The sequence below is a fragment of the Cetorhinus maximus genome, chromosome 16 (assembly GCF_964194155.1).
Source record: "Cetorhinus maximus chromosome 16, sCetMax3.hap1.1, whole genome shotgun sequence".
Classification (NCBI taxonomy): Eukaryota; Metazoa; Chordata; class Chondrichthyes; order Lamniformes; family Cetorhinidae; genus Cetorhinus; species Cetorhinus maximus.
In genome coordinates this window covers 8,875,355-8,903,073 of record NC_135894.1, presented here as the reverse complement: position 1 = coordinate 8,903,073, position 27,719 = coordinate 8,875,355, and the positions used below count along the sequence as shown (strand labels likewise).

Below are 27,719 nucleotides of genomic sequence, written 5' to 3'. Positions count from 1 at the left end.
AGAGGAAAACAGGGCGCCCGGGACCTGAATGGACAGGGCAAGTCTTAACCAGTGAGATTTAAGAATTGGGTAATAAACATTTGACAGGAGGAGAAGGGTTCAATGTCAAATCAGGTACAGAAAGTATAATGAAGAGAAGGAAATAATGTTTGGATTAAGAGAGAGAGTGAATGAAAAAGAGAGAGGAAAAGGGACATAAAGGAAAAACAATTATTTAATTTATAATGGCCTCAAAAATACCCAAATTCACATTGTGCGCTGTAAGGTTAAAAACACTAACTAGGAGGACCAGAAAATGAACCTTAAAAATGATCAATCCAACAGAAATATTTAGTCACACCATTCCAAGGATGTTTTACTCACTAGCACATGTACCATCTGGCATCAACATGTAGCCATTCAAACAGTAGCACTTGTAGCTGCCATGTGTGTTCATACATCTGTGTTCACAGGGCCTTGGCTTCAGTCCACATTCGTTAAAATCTGCAGCAGCCAAAAAAACATTGGTGCTAAAACAGGAATAGCTGAAAGAACTGCTTTCATTTGGTTGACAAGATGCTTTTTGACACTCTGGAGTAGCACACAAATGTGAGAAGTGTTCAAACGCCTTTGCAAACACAAACAGAGTGAAGTCATGCTGTACAATATTAACGTTCGAATGTGTAAGAGAGATAGAAGATTGCCCCTTTGAACACAAACAGAGTGAAGTCATGCTGTACAATATTAACGTTCGAATGTGTAAGAGAGATAGAAGATTGCCCCTTTGAACACAAACAGAGTGAAGTCATGCTGTACAATATTAACGTTCGAATGTGTAAGAGAGATAGAAGATTGCCCCTTTGAACACAAACAGAGTGAAGTCATGCTGTACAATATTAATGTTCGAATGTGTAGGAGAGATAGAAGATTGCCCCTTTGAACACAAACAGAGTGAAGTCATGCTGTACAATATTAACGTTCGAATGTGTAGGAGAGATAGAAGATTGCCCCTTTGAACACAAACAGAGTGAAGTCATGCTGTACAATATTAACGTTCGAATGTGTAGGAGAGATACAAGATTGCCCCTTTGAACCGGTGAGTGGGGGGCTGGGGGTAGGGGGTAGCGATGAAGAATGCCACTCTGAATAAAGTATATAAACTGAGGCCTAGCACATAGCAACTAAGAAGTTTAGCAGAGAGGTTTGAGGGATTAAAAGTGGGCTGACAGAGAATTGAGATGGAGGTGTCAATGAGTAACTACATAAGATCTGATTAGTGAGGAGCAGAGGCATCAAAGTCAGGGACACGTGAAGGAAGGAGGCTGAGATCAGGATTAGAGTGAGCGGGCAAAGGGGAGAAATATTTGGGATCCGGTATAGGGAACACAGGGATTGGGAGAAGACAGGCAGCTGAATTTGAAGATTATAATCTTACCTGTGGCCTCAGCCTGGGAACAAGAGAGGAAGTTTTTGTTTTTGCTTATAGGTTGCAAAGGTAAGTGTGCAAGCATGTTCCAACATCTTGCCTTGGTGCACAGCTAGTCACTGTAAACTTGGGACAGTATCATAGAGCGAGAATGGGGTGAACTGTGCCTTATATTCAGCTTTCTAATGGCACAAATATGATCATGAGTTTACATTGCAGTGTCTCCTGTTGCCATCTGAAAGTTTCCACAATGTCACCCATTAAATATAGCCAGGAATGAGCAAAACGTACAGTGTCACCCAAGGTTATTTAATGTTTAATGTTCTCACAATCACTGAAGGTAACTAACATGTATGGTACCAGGTTAGCATTCAGGAATTCAGAGTTCATGCCCGTATACACGCGTGTGCCTTCATTGCTGAACATCAGGCAACCTTTTTGGAATGTGCCAACAAGGGGCATCGGCGGAGAGTCCACAACCCACACCTTGCATGATGCCCTGTCTGCTCAAAGCACTTTATGATCATGGTCAGCCCAAATTAGGCACGGAATATGCCTCAGGCCTCTGCTAATACGGAAGGGTTTCTGGCATTGTCCATTGTGATATTAGTCCCCATGATCTAAATACAAGGTTATACCTACACGGAAAGAACTAAATATATCAAACTTAAGGTTCATTACTTGCAGTATTATGGTCAGTGTACTCTTTCTATGGCACTGTTGGAGTGTCCTACTTTTAACATAATTGGAAATTGGGGAGTTTCTGGCCATAATTTTCCAATCCTCCTTAGATACAGGGGTGGTGCCAGATGACTGGAGAATTGCAAATAGCACACCCTTGTTCAAGAAAGGGTGCAAGGAAAAGCCCAGGCCAGTCAGTTTAACCTCGGTGGTGGGGAAGCTTTTAGTTCTTTCCGTGTAGGTATAACCTTGTATTTAGATGATGGGGACTAATATCACAATGGACAATGCCAGAAACCCTTCACTTCGGGCAGCGGAGTTCTGTATTAGTAGAGGCCTGAGCTTTTAGAAGTGATAATTTGGGACAAAGTTATCAGTCACTTGGACAAATATGGGTTAATTAAGGAAAGTCAGCATGGATTTGTTAAGGGTAAATGGTGTTTAATTGGCTTTAGTTTTTTGATGCGGTAACATGTAGAGAGAGTGGATGAAGATAATGCTGTTGATGTGGTGTATATGGAGTTCCAAAAGACATTTGATAAATACACTTGTCAGCAAAGTTAAAGCCCATGGAATAAAAGGGACTCTGGCATTATGGACACGAAATTAGCTGAGTGACAGGAAACGTGTGGTTTTTCAGACTGGAGGTGGTTCATAGGGGGTTCCCCTGGGATTGGTGTTAGGACCCCTGCTTTCCTGATGTATGTCAATAGCCTAGGCTTTCGTGTCCAGGGGTGGAATCTCCTGGTCTCACCAGCAGCAAGAAGCTTGGTCGCCAGGGGAACTTAATTTGGCTTGAGGCCAAAAATCAATTTCCCGATGGCGGGATGAACTTTAGCAGTTATGTTTTTGGGACTTTAAAGACGATCAAGCTTTGACGAACAATGTCAGGAAGCCCTTTTTGCAAGCATTAACCTATCAGGCACGCTCATTAAAAAGCCAGCTCATCGGAATTAAGCTCCCAGTGAGAAATGAGAACATCCACTTTTATGACTGCACATAAGTGGCGTGCACCTACTGAGGCTGATTTCTCCCATGATTAATGGTGAGTCGCTGCTTCATTGTCCTCTTTGGGGAGCGCCTGTAAATGGCGGCCTGTGCTTGAGACTGAGTGATAGCAGTGCAAGTTGCAAGGAGGATGACCAAGGAAGAAAGGAAGGATTAGCGGGGAAGGGTGGGGCGGTGGCTGGGCAATGGTGGAAAGGATAATGCAGGCTGTCTGGATTCCCTTTAAATATTGCACCCCGACCTTCGACCCCATGAGGTAACAGAGGGGACAGTGACTTCCTGCCTGCCCCTGCTGCAGGAATCGACAAGCTCCTTACAAATGCATATTTAAAAGCTGAACAGTGCAAGATCACACTTGGTTAGTTGTCCTGCACATCACTCATCCTGCACAGATGTGGAAGTCACTCCCACTTTCACATCTGCCACTAAACTTAGACTCCAGAATGGAACATTCCAGCGCAACACACTATTTCAAAATGTGTGGATGACATAGAAACTTGGAAGTATTGTGAACTGCGAGGAGGATAGTGATAGACTTCAGGATGACATAGGGAGGCTGGTGGAGTGGACAGACAAGTGGCAGATGAAATTTAATGCAGAGAAAGGTGAAGAGATTCATTTTGGTCGGTACAATGAGCAGAGGCAATATAAAACAAAGGGTACAATTCTGAAGAGGAGGTGCAGGAGCAGAGGAACATGGGGTATCTATACATAAATCATTGAAGGTGAACATATGGGATCCTGGGCTTTACAAGTCAGGGGAATAGAGTACAGAAGAAAGGAAGTTATCATAAGCCTGTATAAAACACTGCCTCAGATTCAACTGGAGCATTGGGTGGGATTTTTAGGTTGGCGAGCGGGCGCCTGACCTGATCGGATGTGAGATCACGCAAGGTGACGCTGGGTGAGTGTCTCGCCCTCATCCCACGCTCACGCGATATTTTGGCCGGCAGGCACGCGCAAAAGTCAGAAGCGCGTCCACCGACAATTAAGACACCGGTTAAGAGAATTAAAGTTAATTAAAATTAAATTGTCTTTAATTTTATGTTGCCCACCCAACCTTACGGTTGGCGGACGGGTGAATCGGCCTTTGTAATTTTCTTCAAACCTCATCCACGGGCGGGATGAGGTTTCTGTTATTAAATGAAAGAAAAATTAAAATCTATGGACGACATTTTTATAACGTATATGTTCAGGTGACTGATTGTGATGCTTGCACATTTTGTTCCTGATTTTAAAAACTTTATTTCATCCTTTTCAGGTCTTCAGCTTCCTGAAGGCCCACAGCTGCCTCAAGGAGTTTTCTGCCAGCGCTCGCCTGCGCCCACACTGATGTCAGCGCCCACCCTCTTCCTGTCCCCACCCTGGCAGCGCTGAGCTATTCACCAACTAACGGCCAGCCAGCATGAACTCGCGGCTGGGGGCCGATCGTGGTCGGGGGTCTGTTTCCTGGCTGCTGCCGGGCCCACTGACCGTGCTTGCCCGCCAGCCTAAACATTCAGGCCATTGTGTCCAGTTCAGTGCACCACACTTCAGGAAAGGTGTTGAGCCTGAGAGACAGTGCAAAAAAGATTCACGAGAATGGTCCCAGAGATGAGAAGTTTCAATTACGTGAATTGGAGGATCTGGCGATTTTCTCTTTGAGGAAGAGAAAGTTGAGAGGAGATTTGCTAGAAGTGTTCAAAGTCTTGAGAGATAGAGTATACAGGAACAATCTGTTCCCACTGGTGGAAGGGTCGAGAACCAGAGGACACTGATTTAAGGCAATTGACAAAAGAAGCCATGGTGACACGAGGGAAAACTTTTTTACGCAGTGACTGGTTAGTATCTGGAACACACAGCCTGAGAGTGTGGTGGAGGCAGATTCAGATGTGGTTTCAAAATAGAATTGGATAATAATCTGAAGAAAAAACAATTGCTGGGCTATGGGGAAAGGCGGGGGAGTGGGACTAGGTGAATTGTTCTTGCAGGGAGCTTGCACGGACATATTGGGCCGAGTGGCCTCCTTCTGTGCTATAACCATTCTACCATTCTATCAGTCTGAGAGGAGGAGTGCTAATCTTTTTAATGTATTCTACTGACATGGGCGTTGTTGGCAAATGCAACATATGTTGTCCATCCCTAGCTGTCCTTGAGAAGACGTTGGTGACCATTCTTCGTGAACCACTGCAGTCTTTGTGGTCAAGCTCCCACAGTACTTGTTGGCAAGAGTTCCAGGATTTTGGCGCAGTGACAATAAAGGGACAGCAAAATATGTCCAAGTTGGGATGCCATGCCCATTTGCAGGGGAACTTGGAAAGGATGTGCTCCCATACACCTGCAGCCCTTGTCCTTCTAGGTGCCGGAGGTTGGGGGTTTGGGAAGTGTTCAACAGTCAAGTAAATAAAATTACTGAAAAACCCCACTTAAAGCCGACACAAATTTCACTATAAATAAAAAAGGTAAACTTTCAGTTTACATAGACTTATCTTACAGGGTAACCATAGAGTGCTACTATTTAGAAAGCAGCATGAAGGGACAGTGCGAATTCTCAGCATTTGGAATGGGAGAGACAGAATGTTACATCAGGGGTCCTGTCAACTTGGCAAGCAGCTGGTAACAGAGAAAAAAATTATAACAAGATCCCGCTGTTAAATTCAGCAGGACCTTTGTGCCCCAAGTCTTGCCGTGCTTACCCTGCACCAAAGTGCTCTGCCACTCCCTCCCTGCCTCCCCATAAATATCGGGGCTGTGGTTTCACTCAACTTAAAGTAAGTACTGGGACAGCTGTCTTGGCACTCACCTTGGTTACATGTTTTGCCAGTAAATCCTGGGTAACATTTACATTTATTTGCCCCAATACATTCTCCATGTTTACATCCATGTTCACAGACAGCTGAAAGGAGATCACATCAACAGAAATGAAGCATTAGAATTTGACCAGCTCTCATATATGGTGAAATGACATTCGTATTTCAAAGTTATCGAGAAAGTAGGCCCAGAGGTTTAACTAAAGTAAATTTACCACAGAGATCAGAAATACTGCTTTACTCAAAGAGGAATTCATTTACTAACCTGCAGCAGGGACAAACACAGCATTTGTAACACTTAAAAATTACAAACCTGAAGCTGCAACTCAGGACAAGCAGAATGAACTAGTTAAATTCTGCTAAAGGGTTTCCACCCAAAGTCCTAACTTGGTTTTTTTCTCTTTTGATGATGAACAGTCCGTGGATTTCCAACACCTGGGGTTGAATTTTACATGCAACTGGCGGGGGGCGGGGGGGCAAGTAAAATGGTGTGGGCACCCAACCCACCACCTTCCTGCCCACCCTCCGGAGCTCACCCCCATAATACACGGGTGGGGGGTGGGGGGGGATGGGCACCCAAATCGGCAGCCTTCCCCCCACATTAAAATGACTATTTAAGGGTCAATTAGGCTTGTTAAGAAGCCTATTGACCCTAATAATATGCTGCCCAGTCCATAATACATTTGGTGTGGGCAACAGGGTGAGAGCGGGAAGAGCCATTTTTAACCTGAAATAGTTAAAGGGCAGGAAGGAGTGGAGGAGTCGCTCTTTGGGGGCTGCCTTTTGCCAATGGTGGGGCAGCCCCCTTAGACTGAACCCCCCCTTCCTTCCTATTCACTCCCTCTTTTAAACCCACCTTCCCCCACCCGTCACTGCCCCTGTCCCTAACGCTCCTAAACTCTCCCGGCTCAAGACCCTGGACTTCCTTGTTCCGGGGATCGGAGGCGTTGGGCTCCTCTCTTCAGCTGCAGCCCCAGCAGCTGCCACTGACACCCTTCTGGCATTGCCAGGACTGATGGAGCTACCAGCCAATCGGATTGACTGGCAGCTGTAGGGGGAGGGGACGTCTGCCCCAATGAATGGCGGAGGCCCCACACGGCCCTCGTTAATGAACCCCGCAGCTCTTTATGGCTGCAGGGCCGTACGGAATGGAAGTGGTTGGCTTCGTGCCATCTGCCTTCCCCCACCATATCATTCAGCCCCTGGAATCTGGAATCCGGAAACTGGCGAATAGAACTGGTCTTGACCAGAACCAGTTCTCCCTTCAATTTCCCAGAGTGTCCAGTTGCCAACTGGTTCCAACTGGTACCAATTCAGCTGGTTTTTCCTTCTATACATATATGTTTATCTATTTTGAGATCAAATTCTGTCCTGGGTTAGAATGAAACCCATTTATAGGTAATGGGTTATGTTAGGGAGAGATATTAAAATTGAATCATTTTTAAAGCAAAATTGATGGCTCTCAAGGCTAAATGGTGTCAATTTTTAAAATCAAATCCAAAACCAAATGAAGGTGAGACAGACGATGGATAAGAATTGGAGTTTTTGATGCCTGTTTTGCCCATGTTGTAAATTAATTGAAAGCTGTGATGACCCCCTGGGATAAAGCATAAGAAAGGAAATTATGCTTCTCTGAAAAGGGTGAAATTTGGCAGTTCTTTTCCTCATCACAATTTGATGATTCCCTCATGGGTTTTAATTTTCTTTTTAATGCATTTTCAGGATGTGTGCATCACTGGCAAGGTTGCAATTTACTGGCCACCAGGAGTCAACTGACCACACGAATAGGCCTGACCAGCAAGACAGAAACCTTCCTTCACCTAAGGGTATTAGTGAGCTAGTTGCAGTTTATGCAAATCTAACAGCTTTGTGGTCACTTTTAATAATTCCGGCTTTTAAAAAAACATCAGATTTCAAATTCTCATTGTGAGACTTGAACTTACTGGCTAGGATTTTCCCACGAGCTTTCGTGTCCCTGATGTCCAGACCAAATGGGGGTCCTGAGCCCCCACTTATCATGTCAAGAGACAATATTCTGGCAATGTTCCCAGAGGCTGAGGCAGCCTCCTAATTGGCTGCCTCTGCACATGTTGTCCAATTAAATATGGTGGGCGGGCTCTTGATGCTGTTGCCCAATTAGAGGGCTGGCAGCTGTGAAACCTCAGCAGCTCCACCAGGAGAGGTGAGCGCTGCTGAGGCACCCTTGGAGGCGTCAGATTAAATGAATAATGCAGTGTGGGGAAGGCCCTGCGGTATGCTGGGGATAAAGCCCTCTGGCATGGGTGGGGGTGTTGGGAGCCGTGGGGATGGGCTTTCATTCCTATGGCCCTGTCAATGGGGCATGGAGTCTGCTTCCGATGACCATCTAGATTGTCAAAGGGAAACCTTAGTGGGTGACGGCTGGTGGGGGCAACTCTGTCTCTGGCAAAATGCAATTGAACATGAAAAGGTATCCCTAACTGGGCACAAGCTACAACATTTGGCTGCCTGCCTATGTGTAGCAGACAGCCAATCCACGCCCCAGCCCACCCCAGGAAACTTCCCAAGGGGTGGGAATGCATCGGGGAACTGTTCTGACCTGGCTCCCAGCTATTTTCCTACCCTTCCCCACCCTGCCTCCCACCTTGTCACCATGAGGATGGGAACATTCTGCCCATTACCTCTGGATTGAGTCCAAGCCTTTGGATTAGTACCCCAGTGTATAACTACCATACTGCCATTCAGGTATGGATGTTCAGTGCGAACAAGATCAGTCCCTAGCCTCAATGATCAAATAGGCTGCTAAGATCCACTGTGTACACGTGAAGTAAGACCAGCCTCTGGAATGAGGTACAGTAGGTTTACTGGAACCTGTGAAACTGTACCCAAGCAAGGGTCGTGATTCTTGAGCCTCCACCACACACTAACTGTGTTGCAGCTGGCATTGCTTACACCAGATTTGCCAAGTTCAAGTAGCAGTCAACTCATTATAACATGGCCAGCAGGCATCTGTGCCAATATTGTCATATTTGTGCTTTTGCTGGAGGAAGGAGCAGGAAATAAGGTTCTTGATGACCAGTTGGAGGGAAACTCAGAAGTGCATGCCGAACAAGCTAGCTAATTACTCCCCTTTCCAATGTCAACATTTGTGGTTGCACCAAATTTAGGGCTTATAGCTCATACAATTTAGAATGCACCAAAATACAGGAAGACATTAATAAGCTTGCAGAATCGGCAATTGGCGAATGAACTTCAATTGAGAAAGTATGATTGGAGGATTTTAGTAGGAGGACGATGGAGGCCACATATGTCTTCGATAGTAAGGTCTGGATTTTTGTAGAGTTGGAAGGACTCCAAAACCATTTAAAAATGGCAGACAGAACCTGATTCTGGGATTCCCACCCCCACTTTTGGTACCCCCAATCTTCGATGGGACTGGGATAAGGCTCGCTATCTGCATCCTGCACTCCGGACATGGCCAGCTTCATTGTGGTGTAAGCATTTCCTAGGCAATTTTCATGCAGCCGGGCCAGCTTCTCCATGACTCGGGGTTCACGGCCCCTCAGAGAGGTGTGAATCGTAGTCTGCATTCAGGAACCTATTGAAAAGTAAATGTTTTCGCTTGTGGAGGCGACCAGAACTATAGCTCATAAATATAAAATCATCATTCATAAATCCAATGGGGAATTCAGGGGAAAGTTCTTTACCCTAGGAGTGGTAAGACTGTGTAACTTACTAGCACAAGGAACAGTTGAGGTGAGTAGCATAAATGAGGAAAGGAGAAGTATACGAGGGAGAAAGGTAGAGGACGATCTGTTGATAGGATTGGATGAAGAAGGTTGAGTGGAGGCTCATTTGGAGTATTAATGCCAGCATAGACCACTTAGACCCAATGGTCTTTGTCTGTGCTGTAGATTTGACGTAACTTTATAGTTATAGTTTATAAACAAAAGAATAACTTCTAGGGTGTTCCAGGTAGCTCCAGCCTGGAGACCCCATATCATATGGGTCATTTAGCCAATGGGTTTGCCCCTGCATCCAGGCCAGTGGGCAGAAGTGTGAAGCCTGGGCTGAGGGAATTCCTTGTGTGGGAAATCTCTCCACCCGGGACCCTTCATCTCTGATATTGGGGTCCATGACTTGGGCAGATAAAAGACTGCCTGAGGGCCCGGCACACATTAGGCGCTACTAGTATCTTGGGTGGCCACCTGGAACTTTCAAATCTCGCCAGAATTCCTGTTCCCTCTCAACATCCCCTCTCTCCAGATCTATCAGTGGACCCAAAGGGTTATGGCCTCAGCACTTAAAGATAGAAGGAATGAAATAAAGAGGGGATTTGGGGAGAATGACCTTTGAGGTGAACAGTCTACTGTGCACTTGGGAGAGGAGAGATAGGTGACCAAACCAGGCTTGTCTCACACATCCTATTAGCTGATTACACTCCGACCTTGGTAATGAATGTTGAGAGGTTTGTGGTTTACAATCACTTCACTCTCTCTGGTTTGAAGAAGGAAGTATTCCTGCAGGTAGCCATATTTCCTAGACATCCCCAAAACTATTTAGTTCTACTAGCTGCACAATCCTAAATACAAATCCATATGTTGGAAGAAATTTTGGCCCCAAATTTGCATTTCTTCCACAAACCACAGGTCACCATGACACAATGTCAGACATGCTATCAATATACTTGTCAATGAAAAGCGCCATTAGGACCAATCCAATGTCACTCAGGAAAGAATGCTGTATGGTGTAACAATTCAGACATCACACAGAGATAGATTAAAAGCAATTCATATTGGTGTCTCTGGAATAATCTTCTCAGTTATGGCTTGATGTGACACAAGGTAAACCGTTCAGACTGAATGAACCAGACACACAGCTGTTGGTCTCACTTGTCTACAACATGCTCATTTGTTGAGATTGGAGCCAAATGTAGATTCTAACGCAGCTAAGACTTAAATCCGAGTTGGTGGGAATATTATTCGAGAAACAAAATTACGACCTGTGCAGCAGCTTTCATCAGATGTTCTTTCCAGTTACTTCAAGCCATTGGCAAAGCAGGTGTGCACGTTTCCTGCAGTCTGCATGTGCAGACAGGTTCTCACATGCTCCTCTCAAACTGGGGATCCTGGAATTGCAATCAAACCTCAGGAACAAAAGCTCCACAAGGTTTCCCAGTTACTGTTATGGTTCAGCTTCTGCTTTCTATCTGGCAGTGAGTTTCAACACCTCTAGTACTACACAGCAAGCCAATGGCAACATATTTAGACATTTTATACCTCATTGTGCTAATAAAGTGCATCCACAAGGTGTGCATAGGAGGCACTTGCATTGTGGAAGGCTGTTTTCACTGTCTTATAGGGACCTTCTTCCTACCAGGCGGGCTCGAGGGTAGTTGAAGCTAAACCCTATGAATCTGAGTGGTTTTTTTTGGTGTTTATATTGTTCAGTGGGCACTATCACCTGAGTTAGAAAGTTAGGTAAAGCCCCACTATGGATGCACTGGTGCAGTATTAAGGGAGCTACATTGTTGCAGGAGGTGCTTTTCAAGCCAACTGTTAAACTGAGGCTCTATCTGCCTATCTGGATGGGCCTAAAGGATCCCATATGGTACTATTTAAAAGTGAAGAGGGGCAGCTCTTCTGGTTTTCTGGTCAACAAAAACCTCCAACCAACAAGTCAAAATAGTTTGCTGTTTGAGCTTATCATCTTTGACACCCAGCACAAATCAATCCTGGCTCTGTGAACAAATTCTATCCTCCTGGGTATATAGGCACAGGTTGAACCAGAGTACCTGCAGCATCGGTGTGCTGTTCAACCCCCAAGCTGAGTTTCAGCCCCCTTATCCTCTCTGTCACAGAGATAGTTCCCTCTCACGTCCATAACATCAACTGCCTCTACCTCCAGATTTATACGCCAGTGCTCCAATTTCCAACTACTGTAGGTATTCTACCCCTCACAACGTCCTGCTCATTCATCACCCATCACCCTGCTGGCTCACCTTGGTTCTTGGTCTGCCAATGCTACAAATTGGAAATTCTCATCCTTATGCTGCGTTGCCACAATGGCCTCATTTCTCTCTGTTGCCAGAACTTCCATCAGCTACACAATCCCAAAATCTCTTCTCCTCACTCCTGCTTCTTGTGCATCCCAGCCCCCTCACCTAATCATTGCTGGTTCTGACTTAGATGTCTAGATCCAACTCGCTGTAACCTCCTCCATAAATCGCTCCACCTTCCTCTAGAAACCCCCCTTTACAGCCCATTTTGGTCGCCCCTCCTAATAACTGCTTCAGCTTGACAGCCATTTCCTCCAGGCCCCTGTGAAGTGCTTTGGAACACTTTTTTCTGCATTTAAGGCACCAAATAAATTCAAGCGGTTGTTTGTGGGCCCTTGCTATGTACAAAATGGCAGCCACACTTGTCCACACAACAACAGAGACTGCATTTCAAAAGCACATCACTGCCTTTAATGCACTTCGGCATGTCCTGAAGGTTGTGAAAGGCGCTATATTAATGCAATTTCTTCTTCCTTTCACACTGCTGATCCACTGACCAACGAGTGAATTCATGTTACAGCATTTTCGGATAAGGATTAAGCTGCAGTTTACTGTGTCAGAAAGGCAGGAGGAGGTGAATTCGGCTCTTGTACCTTCGCATTGCCCCTTGTAATTTTTTTTCCATCCGTAGCAGCATTCAAGCCGGGATCCGTAGTGACAAAGTCCAGATTGAATTCCAGAATGTCTTTGCTCTCGAAAACTGGGGGAGAAAAACACAGATGTGTCACCATTTCATCAGAGTTATGATCTGGCTTTTTCCTTCAGACTGCTTAAAAGCTTGAGCACTGAAGCAGGTAACTTTCTCAGCCAACAACACCAACTGTGGCTCATGAATGGTGAGTGGCTCTTGTATTCCTCACCTCTGACCTATGAGCTAGCGACTGTATGGTGACTCCCTGAGCTGCACTTTGGACCGAGGGACTGTTACTTTCTGTGGAATTGCATTTTCTAGGGAGGTGATTGGTGCTAAATTTGCAGGACAGGAGCGGGTTTAGGCCCCACAGGTTGATCAGGAGTAAGACTACAATTTCCTACAAAAATAACACCAATTCCAGGTGGTGGTGAGGCAATCTGGCAAACAGAATGATGTGGCGAGACATTCTGCTCTGAAAAAATGGCCACAGCCATTCCCTCCCATAACTCCACTGTGATCCTGATATGCCTGTTAGATGTCCTGATTCATTTAAATGAAGCAGAAGGTGGCCAAATGCCCTAAACGCTGAGATATCCCTGTAATCCCAACTACTTACATCTCCTACAGATAACCATCATTATTTAAATAGGATTACACAGAGTATGCAGCACTGAAACAGCCATTCAGCCCATCTAGTCCATGCTGGTGTTTATGCTCCACTTGAGCTTCATTCCATGTTTGCTCATCAAAATCCAGCATCATAATCATCTATTCCTTTCTCTCTTAAGTGCGCTTCGCCTTAAATGCATCTGTGATTCACTTCAACCGCTAGTGAGTTCCACATTCTCACCATCTTTGGGTAAAGAAGTTTCTTTGGAATTCCCGATTGGATTCCTTGCCAATTAACTTCCATTGATGGTCCCTAGTTGTGCTCTTCCCAACTAGAGGAAACATTCTCTCTGTATCCACTCCATCAAAACCTTTCGGAGTGGAGGATTTTCCCCTCGTCGGGCTGGTGGGGTGGGTGGGCCCGGGAGTGGCTGTGCAATAGTCCGCAGCCTGCGATCGGGGCCCTGACTGCGATTTCGCGCTGGCTGGTCAATTAACGGCCAGCGTGAATGGTGTGCTGAAACGTTCAGTGCTGCCTGGGTGGGGCGGGGAGGGTGAGCGCGGAAGTCAGCACATGCGCGTGCGAGTGCGCTCACTGAGAGCTCCCTGAAGGCACAGAGCTACCTCAGGGAGCTGAAGATTTTCCACATTAAAAAGTAAGCTTAAAAAAACGGAAAACGCGTCCCCTCATGCGACTCTGTCATATGAGCCCAGACATGTTGCAAATGAGTTCTGAAAACATCTATTTTATTTTTAATTAACATTGGAAACCTCGTCCTGTCCACGGATGAGGTTTCCTCAAAAACCAAAAGGTGGCCTGGCCTATTCATCCACCCGCCAATTGTAAAGCTGGACAGGCAGGGAAAGATTCAATTTAATTCATTCATTAATGGGCTTAACAGCCCTCTTAATTGTCGGCGGGTGTGCTGCCTATGCCCGTGCGTGCCCGCTGACCGAAATATCGCGCGAGTGTGCAATAACGTCGGGATGCTCGCCCAACGTCATTGCGCACTATTTTACTCTCATTCGCGTCGGGAGCCGGACGAAAAATTCAGTCCATAATTTTTAAAGAGTTCCGTTAGGCCAACCCTCAACCTTCTTCATTCGATAAGAAAGAGACCCAGCCGATTAATCCTTTTCTGATACATTTACCCACCCATTTCTGGTATCACCCTTGTGAATCTTCACTGCACCCTCTCCAATGCCTCTAAGCCCTTTTTGTAATATGGCAATCAGAACCACGTGCAACACTCTATGGTTTAATCAAGGTTCAATAAGGATTTCACATAACTTTTTAATTCTATTCCTCCAGAAATAAAGCCTGGTGCCTAATTTGATTTTTTTCTTTATGGCCTTGCTAATCTACAGAGCAACTTTGGGATTGATTATTTGTGCTCCAAGGTCCCTTTGTTCCTCTATCCCACCTGGATTTGCACCTTCCAAGTAAGTGACCTCCCTAATCTTCCGACCAAAAAGTTTACCTCACATTTATCTGTGTTGAACTTCATTTGTCAATTACTTACCCATTCTGCAAGTTTATCGTTGCTCTCTTGTAATTTGTTGCAGTCCTTCTCAATATTGACTATTGCCCTACCACAATTTGATGTCATCTGCAAATTTAGAAATTGTGTTATTGATTCCAAAGTTCAACCCATTAATGTAAATTGTGAACAGCAGTGGTCCCAGCACTGATCCTTGTGGAACACTACTTTTAAAAAATTCATTCATGGGATGTGGGCGTCGCTGGCTAGGCCAGCATTTATTGCCCATCCCTAATTGCCCTTGAGAAGGTGGTGGTGAGCTGCCTTCTTGAGCAGCTGCAGTCCATGTGGTGTAGGTACAACCATAGTGTGGTCAGGGAGGGAGTTCCAAGATTTTGACCCAGCGGCTGTGGAGGAACGGCGATATATTTCCAAGTGGTGAGTGATTTGGAGGGGAACTTGCAGGTGGTGGTATTCCCATGTGTCTTCTGCCCTTGTCCTTCTATGTGGTTGAGGTTGTGGGTTAGGAAGGTGCTGTCTAGCGAGCCTTGGTAAGTTCCTGCAGTGCATCCCACCTATTTCCACTCTGAATAACTACCCTTGATTCCCACTCTCTGCTTTCTGTACTGAGGTCAGCTAGCAATCCATTTTGATTCAGGTGCTTGAGTGAGCCTGCACAGTACCTGATAAGCAATAAGAGATTGTGAGGGTGAAAGGTCACACAGCAGAGCCAATCTGCAGTACTGGTTTGGCAGGGACTAATTTCAAGCACTTTGAAGCTCACAGTTCCTGAGCATTTAAAGGCTCTTTGTGAAACTTGTTGAGTATTTAAAGCGAGCTCTTCATAATGAAACAACACATTTCCCTCTGAGGATTCCAGTGTTGTTGTGCTTTGAGGAGAATTGAGGACTGCATGGAAGTCATGACAGTGTGGCAGCAGATCCAAAGACAACATCTGACCCACAGATATCTACACTGCAGCGTCCACGCACTATGGAGTTCTTATTTGCATTTTGATTATAGGCAGTAGCTGAGAAGGTGATGTTTTCCCCTGATGTCACAACAGAGATATTCCAGCTTCTGAAACCTCCCTTATGGACTCCTGCCTCCTTAGGCACTGCCTTCCTATGGGTATGAAGGCCATAATAGAACTAGGCAGCCTCTGATGACATTAAACTAAACAGTGGGGGCAAGGGATCAAATGTGGAAAGATGTGGTATAACAAAGAGTAAAGGCAAGGTAAGAGAGGAGAATAGCAATATGGGAAATGAGGGTCGGAGAATGGCAGGAAGGGACAGAGAAATAAACCTAAGAATTCATCAGGAATCAAGACACAAAGATAACAAAAAGACAAAACTAAAGGCTTTGGCCAGAATGTTTACCTCATTGAGCGGGCACACGTCCAACCTGAACGAGCGTAAAACGACATGCGATGACGCTGGGCGAGCATTCTGAAGTTATCGCGCACTCGTGCGATATTTCGGTTGGTGGGCATGCACGAGAGTCGGCAGTGTGCCTGCCGATAATTAACAGGCCAATTAAAGGCCCTTAGACTCTACCAATTAAATGTACTTTTTTGCTGCCCATCCAACCTTATGGTTGTCGGGCAGGCAAAAAGGCCAAGTGGCCTTTACATTTTTTAGGAAACCTCATCCACGGGTGGGATAAGGTTTCCAACAGCAATTAAAAATAAAATAGAAATTTTAACTTCATTAATAACATGCCCCTGCTGATGTGACAGAGTCACATGAGGAGACTTATTATGTAACATTTTTAAAATCTTTATTTTTGATTTTTTTATATCTTCAGCTCCCTTAGGCAGCTCTGTGCCTAGCTGTAACCACAATGTAGGACAAAGTATACAAGAAAAAATATTGTATGCTTGTGATAAAGGGATGGCAATAATCATGGATGACTTTAATCTACATATCAACTGGAAAAATCAGATCAGCAGTAGTTGCCTGTATGAGGAGTTCATAGAATGCTATCAAGAGAGTTTCTTAGAGCAGCACGTTCTGGAATCAACCAGAGGGCAGATTACACAATATCAAGTTTAATATAATGTGACAAGATTAGTTAATGGCCTCAGGGTAAAGGCACCCCTAGGTGGCAGTGACCACTATATGATTGAATTCTACATCCATCATGGAAGGGAGAAGAGTGGGTCTAAGACTAGCATGTTAAATTTAAATAAGGGCAACTATGCGGGGATGAAAGCTGAGCTAACTGAAGTTAACTGGGATACTAGGCTAGGGGATAGATCAACAGAGAAGCAGTGGCAGACATTTAAGGGGATCTTTCATAATACTCAGAATAAGTATATTCCTACTATAAAGAAAAATTCTAAGGGGAGGAGCCACTATTCATGGTTAACTAAAGAAGTAAAGAAGTTAGGGAAAGCATCAAACTTAAGGAAAAAGCATATAACTGTGCAAAGATGATTAGCAGGTCAAATGATTGGTCAGAATACAAAGAACGGCAGAGAATGATTGAAAGATTAATCGGGCAAAGAAATTAGATATGAGAGGAAGCTAGCTAGAAATGTAAAAATGGATAACAAGAGTTTCTACAGGTATTTAAACAGGAAAAGAATGGGTAAAGCGAGAGTTGGTCTTCTAGAGAGTGAGAATGTGGAGTTAATAGTAGATAATAAGGAAAGGGTGGATGAAATGAACAAATATTTTGCTTCTGTCTTCGTTATAGAGGATATAAAAAATATTCCAGTAATAGCTATAAATCAGGAGGTGGAGAGGAGAGAGCAACTTGATGAAAATGCAATTACTAAGGAAGCAGTACAGAGCAAACTGATGGAGCTGCGGGCTGATAAGTCTCTGGGTCCAGATGGACATCATCCTAGGGTCTTAAAAGAGGTGGCAAATGAGGTAGTGGATGCATTGGTGTTAATTTTCCAAAATTTGTTAGATTCCGGAAAGGTTCCATCAGATTGGAAAGTAGTAAATATAACCCCCTCTATTCAAGAATGGAGGGAGGCAGCAAACACAAAACCGTGGGCCAGTTAGCTTGATGTCTGTCATGGATAAGGTGTTAGAGTCGATTGTTAAAGAGGTTAGAATTGGGCCTGCAGAAAAACACAGGAAGTGTCAGCATGGTTTTGTGAGAAGGAAATCATGGGCAGAATTTTGCCCTTGATGGATGGGCCAGCCCCACCGGCTGGGCAGCGAGCGGGCAGCCAATCACCGCCGCCGAAACGGGCCCCGCCACCATTTTAAGTGGGCGGGCCACCCGAGGGGAAGCGCTATGTGCTTCCTGTGCAGGGGGGGAGGGATTCCCCAACTGTCAGAGTGCGCTCTTTGACGCATGCACACGAAAGAGCACACTGCTCCCTGAGACTAAGTGCTGCCTCAGAGAGATCACTGACAGTGTTTCAAACTTCAAAAACAGAATAATAAAAAAATTATTAACAAGTCCCCTTCATGTGACAATGTCACTCGAGATGGGACATGTTAATAAATATTACAAAAACTTTAATAAACTTTTTAAAAACAGACATGAAACCTCATCCCGCCGGTGGATGAGGTTTCATGGTTTATCAGAAGCCCGCTGGGGCTCCTGGCCTGCCCACCAACCTTAAGGTTGGACAGGCAGGTCTTTAATTACCTTAATTACCCTGTCAATGGCCTCAGTTGACCTTTGACAGGTCAGCGGGTGGACAGCTGATTACACTGTCCGCCCGTCTTCCTGAATATTTAAATGGGGTGGGGTGACCCCGCGCCATTTTCACGTCGGCGAGTGGGCCCTGCCCTCAGCTTGCTGACGGAAGAATTCTGCCCCATGTTTAATCAATTTATTAGAGCTCTTTGAAGGGGTAACATGCAGTGGATAAAGGGGAGCCTGTAGGCTTACTGTACTTGGATTCCCAGAAGGCATTTGATAAGGTGCCACATCAAAGGTTATTGCAGAAAATAAAAGCCCATGGTGTATGGGGTAACATATTAGCCAGAATAGAGAATTTGCAGATGACACAAAGATAGATAGGAAAGTATGTTGTGAAGAAGACATAAGGTGTTTGCAGACGGATATAGATAAGTTGAGTGAGTGGGCAAAGATATAGCAGATAGAGTATAATGTGGGGAAATATGAAGTTGTTCACTTTGACAGGAAGAATGATAAAGGAGATTATTACTTAAATGGAGAATGACTGCAGAATTCAGAGGTGCAGAGGGATCTAGGTGTTCTTGTGCATGAGTCACAAAAAGCTAACATGCAGGAATAGCAAGTAATCAAGAAGGCTAATGGAATGCTATCCTTTATTATGAGAGGAAGTGAACATGAAAGTAAGATGCTATCCTTCAGCTATTCAGTTGATGGGACTGCATCTCGAATACATGTACAGTTCTGATCTCCTTACTTAAGGAAGGATGTAAATGTGTTGGAGACAGTTCAGAGGAGGTTTACTAGATTGATACCTGGAATGAATGGATTGTCCTATAAGGATAGTTTGGACAGGCTGGGCTTGTTTCCACTGGAGTTTAGAAGAGTGAGGGGTGAATTGGCTTGATTGAATATAAGATCCTGAGTGGTCTTGACAAGGTGGATGTGGAAAGGATGTTTCCTCTTGTGGGTGAGTCCAGAACTAGGGGACACTGTTTTAAAATTAAGGGTTGCCCTTATAGGACAGAGATGAGGAGAAATGTTCCCCTGAGAGGTTTGTGTGACTTTGAAACCCTCTACCTCAGAAGGCAGTGGAAGCAGGGCCACTGAATATTTTTAAGGCAGAGGTAGATTCTTGTTAGGCAAGGGAATCAAAGGTTATTGAGGGTACATGGGAATATAAAACTCGAAAGACAAACAGATCAGCCTTGATCTTATTGGATGGCAGAGTAGGCTCAAGGGGACAAATGGCCCACTTCTGCTCCTATTTCATATGTTTGTATTAGTGAATCAACGGTTTATCACTGTATTAGGCAGTTCAAAGATGCCCTCGATAGACCGGTCTCTGAGTTTATTCAGTTCTACATGGACCCACTAAAGCACACAAAGAGAACCACCCCAACTTCTCCCTATTGATTGGATTCTCACAAGTGCAGAATAGGTATTTCATTCCTTAATATCCAGATAGTGAGTGATGTTCAGCTACCTCATTATGCCTGTCAATGCACACTATCTCGGAAATAACCATTGATCCATTTATTTTCAGGACCTGGAGGATGTCTGTACTGATCAGTAAGAGCAAAGTGACAGGTTGGTTGATCAGAGAGCAGGAGAACTCATTTCAGCCACAATAACATCTTTTGGTAATTCAAGGATGGGGACCGAAAACAGGATAATCATTGAGCATTGCCAGGACCTGAACAGATCATCAGAATTCTCAAGTCCTCTTTCTGGCACCTGGACAGGTCAGACAGAGCTCTGCATGCTATCAGGCAGGGCACCATTTTCAATCATCTAGCCATCTGCATGTTAAATAACCCCTTTCGAATTCCTTTGTCTTTCTTTCAGACAATCATTCAGCTAATCTATAACACCTCCAATATCCTCTCTGGGATGTCGTCGGGACCTGGAAAAATTTATTAATTTTGCTTCCAATCTCCACCCCTCCATCATTTTCACATGGTCCATCTCTGACACTTCTCTTCCCTTCCTTGACCTCTCTGTCTCAATTTCTGATGATAGACTGTCCACCAATATCCATTACAAGCCTACCGACTCCCACAGCTACCTTGACTACAGCTCCTCACACCCCGCTTCCTGTAAGGACTCCATCCCATTCTCTCAGTTCCTTCGCCTCCGTTGCATCTGTTCTGATGACGCTACCTTCAAAAATAGCTCCTCTGACATGTCCTCCTTCTTCCTTAACCGAGGTTTTCCACCCACGGTCATTGGCAGGGCCCTCAACCGTGTCCGGCCCATATCCCGCGCATCCGCCCTCACGCCTTCTCCTCCTTCCCAGAAACATGATAGGGTCCCCCTTGTCCTCACTTATCACCCCACCAGCCTCCGCATTCAAAGGATCATCCTCCGCCATTTCCGCCAACTCCAGCATGATGCCACCACCAAACACATCTTCCCTTCACCCCCCCGGCGGCATTCCGTAGGGATCGTTCCCTCCGGGACACCCTGGTCCACTCCTCCATCACCCCCTACTCCTCAACCCCCACCTATGGCACCTCCCCATGCCCACGCAGAAGATGCAACACCTGCCCCTTCACTTCCTCTCTCCTCACCGTCCAAGGGCCCAAACACTCCTTTCAAGTGAAGCAGCATTTCACTTGCATTTCCCCTAACTTAGTCTACTGCATTCATTGCTCCCAATGCGGTCTCCTCTACATTGGAGAGACTAAACGCAAACTGGGCGACCGCTTTGCAGAACACCTGCGGTCTGTCCGCAAGAAAGACCCAAACCTCCCTGTCGCTTGCCATTTTAACACTCCACCCTGTTCTCTTGCCCACATGTCTGTCCTTGGCTTGCTGCATTGTTCCAGTGAAGCCCAACGCAAACTGGAGGAACAGCACCTCATCTTCCGACTAGGCACTTTACAGCCTTCCGGGCTGAATATTGAATTCAACAACTTTAGATCTTAAACTCCCCCTCCCCCCATCCCCACCCCGTTTCTCCCCCCTCCCTTTTTTTTTTCAATAATTTATATAGATTCTTCTTTTCCCACCTATTTCTATTATTTTTAAATCTAAAACTAAAACTTTGTTAGTCTTTCCACCCCACCCCCACTAGAGCTGTACCTTGAGTATCCTGTCTTCCATTCTTAATTAGCACTTTTCTTAGACAAATATCACCACCTTCAACACCTCTTTGATCCTTTTGTCTGTGACATCTTTTGATTATCTGCTCCTATCACTGCTTGCTTATCTCCACAATCACCCCACCCTCAACTTCTCTCCCCCCGCCCCCCCACCTTAGACCAGCTTATATTTCACCTCTCTCCTAACTATACTCAGTTCTGCCGAAGGGTCATGAAGACTCGAAACGTTAACTGATTTCTTCTCCACCGATGCTGCCAGACCTGCTGAGTTTTTCCAGGTAATTCTGTTTTTGATATGACAGTATCTATGCTCTTTACCAGCCACCCCCCACTTTACTTTAATTAACTCTATCAACATATCCTCCATTCCTTTCTCTCTCATGTTCATATCTTGCTTCTCCTTAAAAATATCTACATTGTTAACCTCAGCCACTGCATGTGGTAGCAAATTCCACAAGTTAATTATAGAAGCAGATACAATGGGCTGGATTTTCATTGTGTGAAGACGTGTGGGTCGTGGGTATGGGACGTGCAGGCAGTTCCACATTACTGGCTGGTCTGCCAACAGATTCCTGCTTCCGGCCTATTTTCACTGAGGCTCCTTCCTGCCTGCCAGCGACAGGTAGTCGGTAAGGTCAATTAATGTGCCCACTGAGGGCACTCACGACACGCCATCTGGAATTTTCCAGAGGGCAGACAGGTCCTGCGCTGAGGCCATAGCTTAGCAGCTAGACGCACCCCAGTGGCAGGCCGAGAAGCCAGCGATACCTCAATTCCTCTCCACCCTGGCGCCCACCTCTGCTGATGGCCTTCCAGCCCCATCAGAGCTTCAGGCACATCCATTGGCCCTCCAGACTTGGGAGCCTGCCTGCTGTCCTCAATTGGACAGTGCTTCCAGAGTCAACCACTCAAATGGCTGCCTCGTCTAAAATCTCTCTCGGGTTTCCTGCTGCTGTCGGTTCTGGGCTCCTGACCTGCAATTCATCCCAAAGGCGGGATTGGGACCTCAGAACAAAAATTCTGCACAGTGACATCTCAGTAGTATGAATTGGTCATTATGGTCCCCTGTCCTTGTAAGTACATTGCATTTATAGTACAGATTTCATTGATGGCAGGTTGGATTTTTCAGCCAACTCTAATGGAATACATGTAGACAGAAGTACAGTACAGACAAGTGCTTAGTTTCCAATAAAAGTTCCCATTAAAAATGGCTAGAATTCCAGCACAACTGGAATACTATTTTTGGTAAATAGCCAAGTTTAGTAATGAGTTTGAAAAGCACAAATATTTGATGACTTGCCATAGAGTTTTAAATATGTGTGTTAAGAGATAAAAGCCAGGATGTTAATCTGTAGTGAGATTCAGGCTGCTGAGTGTTGCTTGATGTTGCCAGTGTGAACGTGTGTGACTTTAGCCCCCAGGCTTGTTTTGGATATGACTGGTGAGCTGTCCAACTGGTAGTGCAGTGAACGGAGAGCCCACCTAAAGTTGTAAGTACCTCTTTAAGGAAGGCTGCACTCACTGCTTTCAGACTTCATTGTTTTATTGCTGTGAATCTCATCGATGACTCAGGGGCTGCCGCCGATTTTTTCAGTCTGGCTTTGTGGGGTTCCTGGGGGTGGAGGTCAGAGTAAGGAAGAAAATGTTGTTCCCGTGCACTCACATGAGGGCACCCTGACCTTATACCCAGCAGACCGGGAGAGAGCAGAAACAATGAGCATTGAGGAAGGTGTGTTTGTCTATTGGAACTCTTCAATCATCTCAGTAAATCGCACATTCAACAAACTGACATCTTCAAGGCTGTCAGCTACTCAGGTAGGCCTTGTTATACTAAACCTTTCCTCTCCTTTTTCCTTTAGGTCCTTCTCGGCACCTTGACCCTGCAAAAGACATCTAAGAGGAGGGTAATCTTCCTGAGGATGCACTGACAGCATTCCACCCCTCTCCTGCACCAGCTAGCACAGGGACTGGTACACTGTGGTGTGAGTTTAAGGGGCCCCAAGGTAATCAAGCATCCACAGCAAGTGAGAGTGAGCAGATGGTGATGTCAGGGATCTGGAGAACAAGGTCATCTCCCAGTTCTCTTGTTTGGGACCAGTTTTGCGCCTCATGGGCCCAGCCTTGAAAAGAGGACCCCTTGATGAACACAAGCATTAATTCAAGTTACTGGAAGGCCTAGCAAAGTGCTGCCACTTCATGGCTGAAAATATGGAGGAGCTTGTTGCACTTTGTGTGGTGTCACCATGGAGTTATGTGGCCACCTCCATGATCATTGCAGCTGGGCACTCACAGCTAAAGTTTGTGTTACCTTTGCCACTCTGGTTGTCATCCAGAATCGGGGCTCCACCTTCGAAAGACTGATGAACCACATTGATAGGCGACTGCAATGTGCCACCGATTCCAACTTACAGTTCAGTCGGGAGTGGCAGTGCCACTATGTGAGGGCTACGTGTTATCCAGTCTCAGGTATCAGGACAGCTGCTTCTTCACCAACCTGTCAATCCATACACCCCGTGGTACCAGGAAACAAGCTGGCTCAGACTGCTCCAGCAGGAGCCGAGGCTCAGTGAAACACAGCCTGCTGGCAGGCTTAACCACTCAGAAGTCACCAGCTACAAGCACCTCAAGGGTCCAGACAGCAGCATCTCCAGCCTTCCACCAGCTCCACTGATGGCACTGTGGTGGCACACCTCGAAGGGGTCCTTGAGTAAGGAAACCGCGAACAAAAGCACTGTGGGTTAACACTGTGGGTGTCAAGACATTTTAGTTCAATCATATGTTTGTAAATAATTTAATCAGACTAGAAATTCATTGCCACTGCAATTGTTATTCAGGTGCCAAACATATTCCACACATGCTCATTCTGCCCTTGAAGTACACCACCTGCCATATTGGATGGCATCCAGGGTGGGCACTGTATTTAAAATGCTCAATAAAATATTTGAATAAGGGTCCTTCACTTGCTGTAGGACCCCCATTGTTACATTGGTCCACCCAGGGCCTGAATGACCATATGATAAACCCGCTTTGGCAACTGGTGATGCACACAGGCAGCAGTTATTTAAAGGGCACACCTACTACAAACAGATTGAGTTGCTGGTTTGTCCTATTATGCTTGGCTAACTATTGGCTAACTTCTGGACATTTTTGTTGCCTGTTTAGAGGATGTTTTTGCTGGCACTGAAATGCCTTTGGGTGTTTTCAAAACAGTTTAGCCCAAATATGGGTGGCCTAGGCGAGGGAGGGGTACCAGCAAAGGAGAAAGGAGAGAACAAGGGAAGCTGGAAGAACCGGGTGGAGGAGGAATGCTTGGCTTAAGAGATGAGATGCACAGCACTTCTTCAGAGAGGGCCTCTCCTACCTGGACTTCTCTGAGGAGCATGTGTGCAACTTAAAGTGAAGATTGATTGTGCACGGCCTGTTTGTTCTCTGCATGGTACATTCCTGTTTGCTGTGTGTCTGCGCATCCGTGCAGGTTAGAGGAACATTTGTCACCATGGCCTCGACACTGCCAACACCAGGATCTCCAACATGGCATTGGAGTATCTTGTCACCCTCTTCCAGCCACCAAGTTGGATCTGCGGAACAACCAGAGCACAACTTTTTAAGCGGCACTGGCTGCCTTTAAGTGGCACCGGAACTATCTGATTTCCAGCCTTCTAAACAATGAATAGTGTAACTGGCGTTGATTGTACTCCTGAACCACTTTAATAGGGTCTCAACGTAAACTTAAAGTGAGATTTGAGACCATATGGACAGACTTGTGCAGTATGTTCCCTGCAAACTGTGAGCCATACCATTTGCAGCCCTCCCCCGTGGTCCGCCTGCATGCTCCCTCCATTGCGCATGTCCCCAACCGTGTGCATATTTCATTGCAGCAGGAGTGTTCCCCAGGGCCCTCAAAGAAACCTTTGGCCTCCATTCTGCAAATCTTGGTCTCTCCCTCCTCTCTGCTACACATTAGTTCCCTTGCCCAGCAGCCTGTCAGCCTGTCAGTTTGATCAGCCTGAAGAAACTGCAAGAAAACAATTATAACGCGGTTCTGCTGCTAAATTCCCTGGCCTAGACGCATTCCCCAGCTGTTATTGCCCTTCTCCGCGCGCTTTTTGCCTCACTTAAATGCCAGGGCCAACATGTAGTTTGAATGTATTGTTCCCTCCTAACTACAGCTTTGTTTTCACATCTGAATCCAAAAGCTTTTTGAAGTTTTTAGTCATCATTTTTCTTCCAGCACTGAATCTGCACTTTGCTCTCCTTTTTACATAGCGCGATTCAAATCATTGGATATTTTCTACTGTAAAAGATATACTTTGACTTATCAGGGATTGGCTGTTATAATGTTCTCTCTTCCTCTGACTTTGCAAAAAAGGCTGTAAAATGCTTATCTGAAATTTATACTTCTGTCAGTGCACAACCATTATTCTCTTAATTAAAACTCGAGAGAGTATCAATTCTGTTACAGCTTTTGGCTCATACAGCTGTGGAAGTGTTGAGAATTGGCACTGATCCCTTGAAATAAAGGTCAACATAGCCAATTACATACACTACCCGTGCATGGAAACAGGATAGAGCCCATCAAATACCTCCACCCATTACCACACAAAATACCACAACGTTCATTCAGATCAGAAGCATGAATCTCAAATATTCTAATACAAGATTGCATGGAATCCACTTAACAATAACTTCACCTCCAAGTAAAGAAACTCAGCATCGTTTATGTCATGAACTTGGTGAATTTTTGGAACAGTAAGAGACAAACTATTACAAAGTAGCGTTTCGTTTGGTTCCATTACTTTTGCACCCAGATCCCACTGCAAAAGATCAGGGAATTTAAAACATAGTGAACTATGCCAAAAGTCACTTAGATCATATTTCCCACAATCTATTTCCGCTGGTTCAAAATTCAATTTACTCAGATCAGGACCTGCCCACAAAACTGGTCACAGCTCCAGGATGAAATGGGGTAGTTTTGCTGATTGTGCTGATTTGGGCACTATACAGGCATGTCCTACAGGCACAAACAGGCACATTTTAAAATGTGGCCTGTAAAATACAACATTTAATTGACTAAAAAACTGACTAGTCTTAACCAATGAAACCATTAAATTGTTCAGTACAGTTTTTTAGAATAACTTTCAGTGAGTTTAAATCGGGTGGTGAAGGACTGAACACCTTTATTAAATAAATGCTTATTTTTGGTGATAAACCTATCTTCCGCTGTATTAATAAGACTGCGCCAGATTATCACCCAAAAATACATCAAAGAATACCTTTTAATGAAAAAAAACCCAGAAATAATTACATCCTGTTATAATGCCTGACTGCGCTGATTTATAGAATATATTACATTTAAGATTATGCAGAAGATTTTAGTGGAAATGTAAAACCTGACCTTACCAGAAAAATTCCAAGCACTTTTTGGGTGTAATTTTCTGGTTGTGTCCAAAGCAGAAACTCTATCCTTATCTATTTAACATTGGCCAAATCATTCAGTGCAAATGCACACACAGAATTTCATGTCACATTGTCCAGACAATCTTAGCATTTGTTACTCTCTTGGGCAATTTAAAATTGACATTTAATAAGCTGAATAGAAATCCATCAATGTTGGAAAGTATGCATTTAGTTTTATGTGGCACCTCAGATATTAATAAAACTTCTCCAGAAAGTCATAACTGCTCATTGAATAGAAAGGTTTGAATTCAAAATGTTACTTTAACTTTGATAGTCTTTCTGGTTTGAATGAGCAAATCCAGGTGATTTGAAAAAAAATCACTTTTCTAAATTTTTGTTTTCTTTTCACTGTTAGCAAAATTCTTACCTGTTGCTTTCTGTTTTCCCGCTGACAGCAAGCTCTGTAAATGCTAACAGACTTATCCACACACTCTGCAGCATCTTCCTCATTAAGCCCTTTATAAAATACTCCACTGGGTAAGCAGAATCGAAATACTTCCAGCTGGAAAGTCTGCAACCCCTTTCTCTCTCTCTTTCTTACACACACACTGCTTCTGGTGGTGTCACTATTGCACTGAAAGGATCCTCTCTTGTTCTTGCTTCTCACTGCCCCCGACACCCACCAGCACCTCCCATCCCCTGCCAACCCCCCCACCCAGCCCGGACTGCTCACTGGTAGTTATGTAAATGATACAGCCTGACAGTCTCAGGAAAGCACTCAATGACGTTTCTGCTCTCAGGATTGCCTGAAGTTCTTGGGTTAGGAAGCTGCAGCAGTATGAATTCCTGAGTTCAGCTTGCTAAAATGAATTGCTGAGGGGCAGGTGGGTCAGAACCAAAGGGCTCCATGCCCTGCCTCCCAGATACAATAATGGGTTGATTGATACAGCGCACTCTGC

The 27,719-nt window shown here is 45.0% G+C and overlaps 1 protein-coding gene across 2 annotated transcripts in view; it reads right to left on the bottom strand.

The window, feature by feature from the left end:
• The window catches only part of egfl6 (EGF-like-domain, multiple 6), a 70,826-nt gene extending 43,403 nt beyond the window's left edge, over positions 1-27,423 (bottom strand). The window contains exons 1-4 of one of the 2 annotated variants that reach the window (XM_078559351.1): positions 27,188-27,423; positions 12,514-12,620; positions 5,877-5,969; positions 364-483 (exon numbers count right to left, since the gene is read on the bottom strand). In XM_078559351.1, the coding sequence (XP_078415477.1) occupies positions 364-483; positions 5,877-5,969; positions 12,514-12,620; positions 27,188-27,270 (403 nt within the window). In that variant the 5' untranslated portion in view covers positions 27,271-27,423. The remainder of the gene's footprint in view (positions 1-363; positions 484-5,876; positions 5,970-12,513; positions 12,621-27,187) is intronic. The other variant, XM_078559352.1, reaches the window with a different exon arrangement.
• Positions 27,424-27,719: the final 296 nt, after the last annotated feature.